Source organism: Solanum lycopersicum, chromosome 3 (genome assembly GCF_036512215.1).
Source record: "Solanum lycopersicum chromosome 3, SLM_r2.1".
Lineage (NCBI taxonomy): Eukaryota > Viridiplantae > Streptophyta > Magnoliopsida > Solanales > Solanaceae > Solanum > Solanum lycopersicum.
The window spans coordinates 58,088,963-58,099,126 of record NC_090802.1 but is presented as its reverse complement, the minus strand read 5'-3'; the positions used below and the strand labels follow the sequence as shown (position 1 = coordinate 58,099,126).

Sequence of the window (10,164 nt, the reverse complement as noted above, 5' to 3'; positions counted from 1 at the left end):
AGTACTATGTATAGGACTATCTAGTGCACTCAGCATTACAATTTAAGTTTTTGATCCAAAGGTGAACTTAACATTTCACTTAACAAACAAATTGCAACATAGTAGCACCGACAATCCATGTAATCAGTAATTTACAGCACACTGCACACAGATGAAGATTCCTGCTCAATCGTTTGAAGTTAATCAACAGTAACCATGTTTAAAGCAAACAAGTCAGGGGCACTGATCAAAATGTGCATAGTAGAACAACTAATGATATGTTTGTTGATTCGACCCACGATTGATGATACTTAATTCTAACACTAAATTAAACATCATGAACTGATAAATCCTTGCAAAATCAGTCATCATCGTCATCAGAACTGTCATATACTGAGAGCAAGATTTTTACTGGATTATCTATCTTTCTATCACCAGCTTCACTTGACCTGACCGGCAAAGTTTCTATCTCCTTATTATCAGCACCAGACTTGCCACTTGGCATAGCCTGTGTACTTGGAATTACAGGGGAATTGTTCCCATTGGATGAGTTAGGAACTTTTGACTTCTTGGATTTGACTTCTACAACTCTTTTTAGTAAATCTTGCTGCCTGTTGCCAAGAAATCAATCTCATAATGTTGGATTAATTCAAAAGATTGTTTGGTTACAGAACCCAATAAAAAAGGAACCAAAAAACAGGGTAAAACCACAAAGCAATAATCTGCCTTGGAGTAAAAGTGATAAACTGATACCTGATCCCACTCTTGGGTTTGGGCTCAACACGAAGTGGCAGAGGAAGCAATGCAGGTGACGAGTTAGCAACAGCTTTGTTTTAAATTGTTAAGGAAACCACAATGTATCACTTGATCACCATAGATACCAATGCCTTTTTTCAAAGTCACAGCCTTGTATTGTGTTGGTAAAAGAAATTACATGCGATAAATCATCAAAATAAACCTTATCGACAGTTCTATATGTAAATCATATTCACTTGACATCTTTAAAATTTTCCATCACCGGACAAAGCCCAAAGTCAATAAGCAAACGATACACATGCAAAGCGAGATATGATCCAAGAAAACAAACAAAAGGATATCTTAAATGCTTGAAACGCACGTTTTTCAGTGCGACGCAGAAGACGTTCTGCATCCTCCTCAGCTTCCATCTGTTCCTTGAGATACAGCAAGTCATCACTGTCCAGGGCTGCATTTTAAAAACTTACACAATGCTTAATAAACTACAACTCCCTTTATCATATATCATATATATGTATATATAGCACACAGAAAACAGGAAGAAAATTAAAGGAATGCATCCAAAAGAGCAAAAATCAATACCGCCTCTTCCATGAAGATAACCTCCACGTTCCCCAGAAACATCTTGCATCTGAACATATTAATCACCCAGTAGGAAACGCCAAGATCCCTGCCAGGGCAGGTTATTAGAACACTCAATGCAGTGGAAATTCATCCATATCCAAATATCATAGCAGAAACATATCAATTTTCAAATGAAATAAATAAATAGAACTGGAGGTAAATTCGAAGCTTGAAAACAAAATCATGAGTAACAACGATGAAGCGTGATTCTCTAACCTTGGAAACCATGCGGTGGAAAGCGATTTCTTCGTCATCAATTTTATCCTTACCTTTACCCCATTTCTTATCTGCAATTCGTTTGAATGAAACTCTAAATCAACGAATACAAAAAGGTAATCATCAGTAAAAACGATGCATTAGAGTTATGGGGAGAAGTACCTTTAGGATCGGTGAGATTGGTATATTCTCGAACTTCTCTTCCGGCCATGGCTGCAATTGATCGGAGTACCAAACGGAGATGGTTAGGGTTTTATTTCTTCGCAATCGGGTCTATACTTCTGCCCCCTTTGCTTTGGCTATTCTGTCCCGACTATAAGTTTTGTTTGGATAATCCAAATCTACAGTTTGTTTTAATAAAACACGTGACAGAGTGATCTTATTATAAGCTACTTTTAAAAAAAAAAATCATGCATATTTTTAAATGTTCTTTTTTTTTTTTTTTACCTCGAGGACTCTCACTCATTTGCACTGTCACGCTCTTCGAATTAAAAGTGAAGAATGTTTATTATTTCAAACAATTTTTTCTCATTAAATATTTATTATATAAATAAATTAATCTTTTAAAATAATAAATATAAAAAAGAATAGAAATTCTTAAACAAATGAATTTTAAAATACAAATTAATTTTACTAAATTATCAAAAAGTTATATCTTGAATATTTTTGGTATTGAAAGACCAAATTTCGCTCTTTGAATATTGTAGTACCAAAGAATCAAGAAACTTCATGACCCTCCATAACAATAATAATAATGGTATTATTAATTACTTAAACATGAATTATTATTTTTTTAATATTTTATGTGCATTGATATGTTATTACTATATTAAAAAATAATAATACATGTATAACTTTTCTTTCCGTTTCATCAATCGCTTGAAAATTATCACCTTCTTTTGAGCTAAACTCAATTTAGCAAAATTTTTAAATAAATGAAATTTAATTGGATTAAAATATAATGATTAATAAATATTTGCTCAAATTCAGGCAAAGAAGGTGAATTATATTTCATAAATTGATTATGTCAACCCCTACACAAATTGCGAGTTCCAATACTTTTTTCTAGTAGTAGATTGGAAATTTAATTTAACTAACTTAATACACAAACAAAATAAATGCTCAAAATGGCATCAAACTTCATACATTTATTGTTAGCGGTATTTTTTTAAAATTATACAATTAACTCTTAAGTTTGGTCATGTCACATGATGCTGTTGGAGGCTTGTTTCCTCTTCACTTTCACTATAAATATTGTTCACATGGAATCACTTAAACCAGTCTACAAGAGAAATGTACAATCTTAACAATCAATGCTTACAATGAAATCATCACAACACTGATAATTAATTTTTAAAAATAGATTTTTATTAGTACAAAACATTTTATATCACAACATGAAAATAAACAAACTAATAAATAGAGTATAATAGTACATGATTTAATTGCAAATTGGAATTCAGAAACATCAATAAAAAGCAATAATACATATTAATTATTATGTGGGGCAGCTTAATTCCTGGTTAATTGTATCTGAAAGCCATTGACCAAACGAGCAGATGGAAAAAATGACATACGATCTTCCTTTACTTGTTTCCACCTACAAATTTAGTAAGCATTCACTTTGTTAGCCAAATTAATCGAGGCGTCTGAATCAATTTATGCATAATTCATTTATCGATGATTTTTCATCGACATATATATTAGATAAAGTACGTACCTATAATTAGTGACGAAGTAATGAATAACATATATATTAGATGAAGTACGTACCTATAATTAGTGACGAAGTAATAAATAAATAGTGCAATTTGAAGACGAGATAATTCAGCGCCAGGGCAAAAGCGTCCACCTCCTCCAAATGGGGCAAAAAATGGGCTACTTCTCCAATTTCTTTTTTCCTATTTTTGCAATTGTGATATAACAAAAGACCATTTATTTATGTAATTACAAACATATCCATTAAAAAAATGGTTGAAAATATAGATTAAATGGTTAACCTGATTTTCAGGATTCATCCATCTCCAAGGGTTGAAAATTCTAGGTTCATCATAGATATTTTCATTTAGATGAACTGCTGAGAGAAATGGAACCACAAAGCACCCTTTGGGGATAACATAGTCTACACCCACAAAAATACAAAGTGAGTTATAATAATAATATAATCAATGTAATTTTATAAGTGAAGTCTGAACAGGATGATGAGTACGCAATTTTACTCCTATCTTATGAAGATATGATGGTTAAGTAATTAGGAAAAAGAACACGTGAGACTTTTTAGAAGAAATTACATATTTGTTCTCTCGGCTATTTTTTTATTTACTATTTAAGTTAATTTTGATTGTTTTTCTTGAACAGAGCACATGAAAATATTTTCTTCTATCTATGAACATAATACTCAACTTAAGATCCTAAGATCATATAAAATTATATAAAGTATTTTTTATCTAAAAGCTTAATCAGTTAGAGATTGAGAGGTTTTCATTTATTCGATGCAATACCTCCACTCACACTAGTTATAATTTTTAAAATAAATGTGGAATTTTTATGGATTGAGCAAAGATAAAACTAGGCATGCATACCTCCATATACGACATCGTTTGTGGCTTCTCTCATCAACCATATTGCAATGCCTCCTAGCCTAAGAGTTTCATCTATTACCTGTCAATATATACAAGTTTTATCACAAGATTAAATCGGACAGAATTAGAATTTTAAGTTTATGACAAAAAAATATGAGAAAGAAAAAGGAATTGAGTACTTACACATTGAGTAAAAGGCATAGCTTTGTAATCTTGCCAAGAGAGCATCTCCTCATTATCAAAGTTGCTACCTTTCTCATTTCTAAAGCTCTCTTGCTCATCCTATCCTTAGGGACACAAGATAAAAATTAAAAAAAAAAAGATTGACTTACTTTTTTTTGTTTTTAAAGTTTTTGCGTTCAAGTTCTATACACTGACAACATATAAATCTAATAAGGTATAACCTGAAAAATATACTATAACTTGGTAACGCCACTTAAGTTCCACTAATATAGAACAAAATTCATTTACGTTTTCCACGTATCTAACTTAAATTCTTCTTAGAGTGATATTAATAACTACATTCAAACATGCAACATATAATGATACTTGTCGTGTTTTGTATTACAGATATTTGTTGAATGTCAAAAAGAACGAGACGTAGACATGTTTGAAGGGAGGTAAAATTAGTGTGTCGATTTTCTAGTAGATGAATGATGTACCTGTAGTTGCTTCATGGCTTTGGGAGATTGAGTCAAGAAGTAAACAGCAAATGCCATGGTTTTAGCTGTGGTTTCATTTCCAGCAAACAAGAGGTTTATAATGAAATCAGCAACAGCTTCATCTGGTAAGCTTTCTTCCTCCAACAATCTATAAATCACACCATTCCCATTGGATGCTTCCTTTCTATGTGTCTCAATTATCTTGTTTATCTTGATTATAATATTCTCTCTTGCCTATTCTTCATCAATTAATAATAAGACATGAGATACACTTCATGATTATTTCTATTATGGCTTTTCAACTATATATTATATTATACCTTAAAAGAAACATTCAATTCCCACATAATAATTCATGATTAACAACTATCTTTTCTTCTTTTAAAAAAAAAAATAGGGTAGGCGAATCGAACTATTATCACTGATAAGGTAAAAGTTCAGCTAGCCAAAAAAATGGGGTAAGCAAATCAAACTATCATCATCTAGCCAACCAATTGAATTACTTCTTATAAATAAACAAGAATCTAAACATGTTCACTATGTATAAAAATATATAAGCAAATTTGATCATTAGAGTTTGGTGTGACGAAAGTCATTTTTGGAATTATTTTTTTTAAATGACTTCCATTTGAAAGTGAGAGGAGTCATTTTTTCTTTTCTCGAAAAGGTTTTTCATGAAATTTTTTCTTTTAAAAAACTAAAATTGAAAATCGACTTGTGTTCTAAAAGAAGAATTTTATAAATTATCTCAAAAATGTTTTTTATGAAAAATATTTTTTGAAAACCTAACATCGAAAATCGACTTGTGTTCTAGAAGAAGAATTTCATAAATTATTTTACCTTCATAGCAGTATGGTAAGCAAAACCAGGCATATTGATTGGAACAGAGAGGCATCCATCCACAAAATCTGAGAATAACTGAGCCATCTCATTCACCTCTGATTCACTTGACACTCCCAGCAATTGATTAACCATCAAATTAATGGCTAGCTGAAAATTATTTCAATGTTATACACAATCTCATGTGGTGACTCTTAACCAGAGTTCTCGAATTTAACTCTCTAAATGAGAAAAATTGCTAAAAAATATTACACATCATGAATCTGAATTAGTCGGGACTAGAGGGGTAGTAATTAACATACCTTTCTACAAACATCTTGAAGTAGAATAACCTCATTATGTTGAAAATTATTCAATGTTTCTTGAATAACCCTTTGTATATCATTCAAAAAATGAAACTTAAGTTTATCTAATCTCATCATATTAGATGCAATTGAGTGAAGTTTCCTCTGTTGTTCTCCTTGTGCTGTGATTATTCCATTTTTTCCAACTAAATCTCTGAAAGATTTTGGATAACTTGATTGGAATAATTTCCCTTCATTTTGCATTACAAATTTGTTAAAAACAGGGTCCACTGATACCACAGCCCATTTTCCATGTAAACTACATGAAAATATCTTCCCATACCTATTAAGAAGTTTATATTAAAAAAAAAATAAACAGAGGATTTGGTATAATTAGATTCAAGTAAAAAAAAATAGTATATTTTTTTTGGGGACTTACTTTTGAACTTGCTGTTCAACAAAACAAGGAGGATGAGAACTGGCAACAGCATTATACCAATTAAAGCTGTCACCAATAATTGGCCAGCCTCTTCTTCCAGGAGGAAATTTTTTTGTATTTCCATATTGGGATTTTGATTTCTTGTAGTATTTGATGATGAAAATAAGAGAAAACAGAGTGATTATGATTAACACACAATATTCTGAATAAATTTCCATTACAGATGGAATTATGAGACTGTGAAGAGAATGATACATTTGTTAATGATAAGGAGAAGAATTGAATGAAAAGTTGACATTCATAATTATTAGCCTAAGTCTGTCTAATCAGAAAATTCCCTCTTCTCTAGGTCCCACTTGATCTTCGGCTACTTATATTGAAGCTTAATTAAATCTAAATTTACGATCAAAAAATCTTATATTGAGGGTAAATATTCTCAAATAAAGATAACTTTATATATGAGACTTCAATTTAAAGATGGTAAAGTATTTACCAATTCTCCACAATCCCATATTTAGGATCGGAGCTAATACTCCATATGCGAGTTCAATCAATTTCAATAGATTTTGTTTTAATAAATTCATTATATATATGCAAATATTAAGTTTAAAACACAACTTAAAATTATCATTATAAAATCCAGACTTCATAAAATTAAAATCCTAATTTCATCACCATCTCAAATATTAGCAAGTGTGGAGCTATATTAGCGACTATATATTCGACATAATTTTATAACTTTAATTTAAATCATATATTTATATGATAAACTCGTTTAATACATACAAATTACTTTTATTAAACATAATAATAAAAAATACTATAATTCAAAACTCATAAATTAGAATTCTTGGCTCCCCTAATAAAGAATTTCATTACTTCAATACAACTGTAAATATTAGAGTATGTATTATAAATGAAATAACTAATGGAGAATTAAAGGCAGAAACAAACAAAAGAGGGTGGTGTGAAGGGCAAATAAGCGTTCGTTGACCCAACAAGATCTGTAAGACCCACGTCTGAGGTATTATTTGTAGCTTAAGTAATGGGAATATATTTCACATTTGTGCAAAAAAAAAAATCATATAAAATTATTATTCGTGAATGCAAGATTTAAAGTTTAAAATTTAATTAAAATAAAATAAAAATAAATTAGGTGATTCTCTCTATTTGTTTTAATTTTGATAGATAGAATTATCTGAAATTTATTATTGGTGAAAGATGACAGATATTTTGTGAAATTAATCAAGACGCAAAAAAATTAATTTGAACACCATAATTATAAAATAAAATAAAAAATTATATAACATTATTGTTTGGAGAATTAAAAAATTAAAGTTTTAATTATTTTTTGTCAACTCATCATAATTAGGTCTGATAATAAAGAAAGTATTTTTCACATTCTTTTGTTGTTAGATATGATACTATTCTTTCAGTTATAATGACCCTTAGTTTCAGATTTTTATTCTCTTTTTTAAACTTTAGACTATAATCAGCCTAGATCTCTTCTCAACTAGTATTTGTATTTTATTTTTTTGTCCTTGCAATTCTTAAGTCACATTTTAATAATTGGGACTCAAATTAGCTGTGATTTATTATAGTTTAATCTGATTATTTTTTTCCATTCTTATAGCCTGCAAATCTCATAATTGTCACTTTATATCATTATTTATTTTTTTATTGGAAATGATAATATATATATTGGTTTATTAATAAAAGAAATTAATTATTTCACTCTCATATCAAATAGATTTTTTCCTTTTAGAGGAGTACGAGGACACGGACAACGAGGCAGTCTGATGGTAATTTACACTTATCTCTCTACTGTTGCTATTTAACATATATTCATATTCATATTTTATAAAAAAAAAAAATATGAAGTATAAAATATATTTTGTATTACTAAAAAATGAAAATTAATTTCAGTTTAGACAAGTACAACTTTAATTTTCATATTATTTATTCACTTTAAAAGCAAAAATCATTTTCTTTAAATTTTAAAATAAAACATTATCAAACGTTCGTTTAATTTTATTGTTTCCATATATATCCCTTTTGGCAAGAGTTGACTAGGGGGTTAGTAAGAATCTTTTTTGACCTTTGAATTGATGAGATGAAATTACATAATATTTTATTTAGCTTTACTGAGAATTAGACCATGAATTTTCATGATTTTCACTCATCTTATTACATTCTTTAAACATGAAAAAATGAAAAAATTTCAAAGTTATTATATCATATCATTCTCACTTGGTAGCATTAATCATCCACAATATAGTGTTCTGAGAGTCTTTGCTGAAGGATAGATGGTGAGACACATGTGGTTCGAATGACATTTATATAAATTTAGTTGTATTCCAAGTAAATTTTGGGAGATTATCTTTTTAATATTTTATATTTCTTTATATAATAAAATACTCATATATGTGTATAAATATAAATTAATTAACCAAATCAAAATAAGTTATTATATTTTTAAAAAATATGTTCTCTTTTATTATGTCTATCTATTTTCGATTTAACGATATATCATGTGAGAAAACTTCTAATAGGAGAAAAGACTATAATATATGCTCCATTTTGAGTTTCTAATATGATTCCTTTTAATTTTGTTAGTCCACTCTTTAAGAAATACTCCTAGGTTCCTTTTAATTTGATATGAACTTTTTTTAAAAATTAATTAACCTTGGATATTTTAAGCTAGAAAATATATAGTATATGTCAAATCATATTTTAATATTGTGATCTTAAAATTAAAAAATTTATCACAAAATATATTTTTTAAAGAAAATAAGATAAATAAATTAAAGCGGGATTGATATATGATTTTGACTTTGTTTCTTTCAATTCCCAATTTTGGATATTGTATTGTCCTCCAAGTTTTGTAAGCTTTGGTTGTTTTTAAAGGCTCGATGTTTGGACTAGTCAATATTGTTGGCTTTCCCATTAAATATTAATGCAAGTTCTTCAATTGTTAGGAACAATCCCGACAAATGTTAATTGGAAAAAGGCATTTTCTTTTACTTCTTTAACAAAATAATTATTGATATACGTAGTTTACTTATTTATTTTTATTAAATGATGTTTATTACGTATTTTTTTCATTTTAAATTAATTGAATTATTAGAAAAGAAGATTAAGATATAAATTAGATATAATTTTTTATTTTTTATAATTATTATTTATTATTAAATTTATGATTAAAATAATTGAATATTATTTAATAACTAATTTCAATACTGACTAATGAAGGATAAAATTAAAGCAACATTCTAAAAGTAATCTTGAAAGTTGAACAATCAAGTTAATTTGAAAAATGAAAAATGTTTCAACAATTCAATTAATTTGAAATGGAGAAAGTATTAGGTTTTGAAAAAAATGGAAAATAAGTATTTAATTCTTAGAATAAAGTATATAACAAAAATTGTTTTTTTTCTTTATATGTCAAAAGTCATAAATAAAATTAAATATTTATTTTAAAAATAAGTGGCAAGAAAAAATGAACGGCGAAAGTATATATTTTTGAAAACTTAGTGATATTAAAAGTATGTATTTTTATTTGTTAATGGTATAATCATAAATAATTATTAACTTTGATCTTGAATTGTTTAGCTATATCCTCTATTTCATAATAAATAATTTGTGAAATAATACACATATTAAAAAAACAATATTTTGGCGACATAATTTAAACTAGTACAATTTTTTACTCCTTTTGTAAAATCATAAACATAATTTTATACATAGTATTATTTATTTTCTAGAAAATATAAGATTTTATT

The 10,164-nt window shown here is 28.0% G+C and overlaps 2 protein-coding genes across 3 annotated transcripts; both read right to left on the bottom strand.

Moving 5' to 3' along the window:
- Positions 1-47: 47 nt before the first annotated feature.
- LOC101252362 (uncharacterized) lies at positions 48-1,940 on the bottom strand. Of its 2 annotated transcripts, none has more exons than XM_069295214.1 (6): positions 1,738-1,940; positions 1,576-1,646; positions 1,318-1,405; positions 1,077-1,183; positions 733-807; positions 48-590 (listed from the first exon to the last, which is right to left on the bottom strand). In XM_069295214.1, exons 2-6 carry the CDS (start codon positions 1,611-1,613, stop codon positions 341-343), a joined length of 558 nt encoding a protein of 185 aa, XP_069151315.1. In that variant the 5' UTR covers positions 1,614-1,646; positions 1,738-1,940; the 3' UTR covers positions 48-340. The 2 variants fall into 2 exon arrangements, with proteins under 2 accessions (XP_069151315.1, XP_004234321.1); XM_004234273.5 differs by having other exon boundaries at positions 733-809; positions 1,318-1,366.
- Positions 1,941-2,921: 981 nt separating this feature from the next.
- On the bottom strand, positions 2,922-6,723 carry LOC101257738 (abietadienol/abietadienal oxidase). The gene is made up of 9 exons (XM_004234291.5): positions 6,383-6,723; positions 5,962-6,286; positions 5,660-5,809; positions 4,820-5,053; positions 4,341-4,439; positions 4,158-4,236; positions 3,576-3,697; positions 3,349-3,476; positions 2,922-3,175 (listed from the first exon to the last, which is right to left on the bottom strand). The coding sequence occupies exons 1-9, from the start codon at positions 6,637-6,639 to the stop codon at positions 3,088-3,090; spliced, it is 1,482 nt and encodes a 493-aa protein (XP_004234339.2). The 5' UTR covers positions 6,640-6,723; the 3' UTR covers positions 2,922-3,087.
- Positions 6,724-10,164: the final 3,441 nt, after the last annotated feature.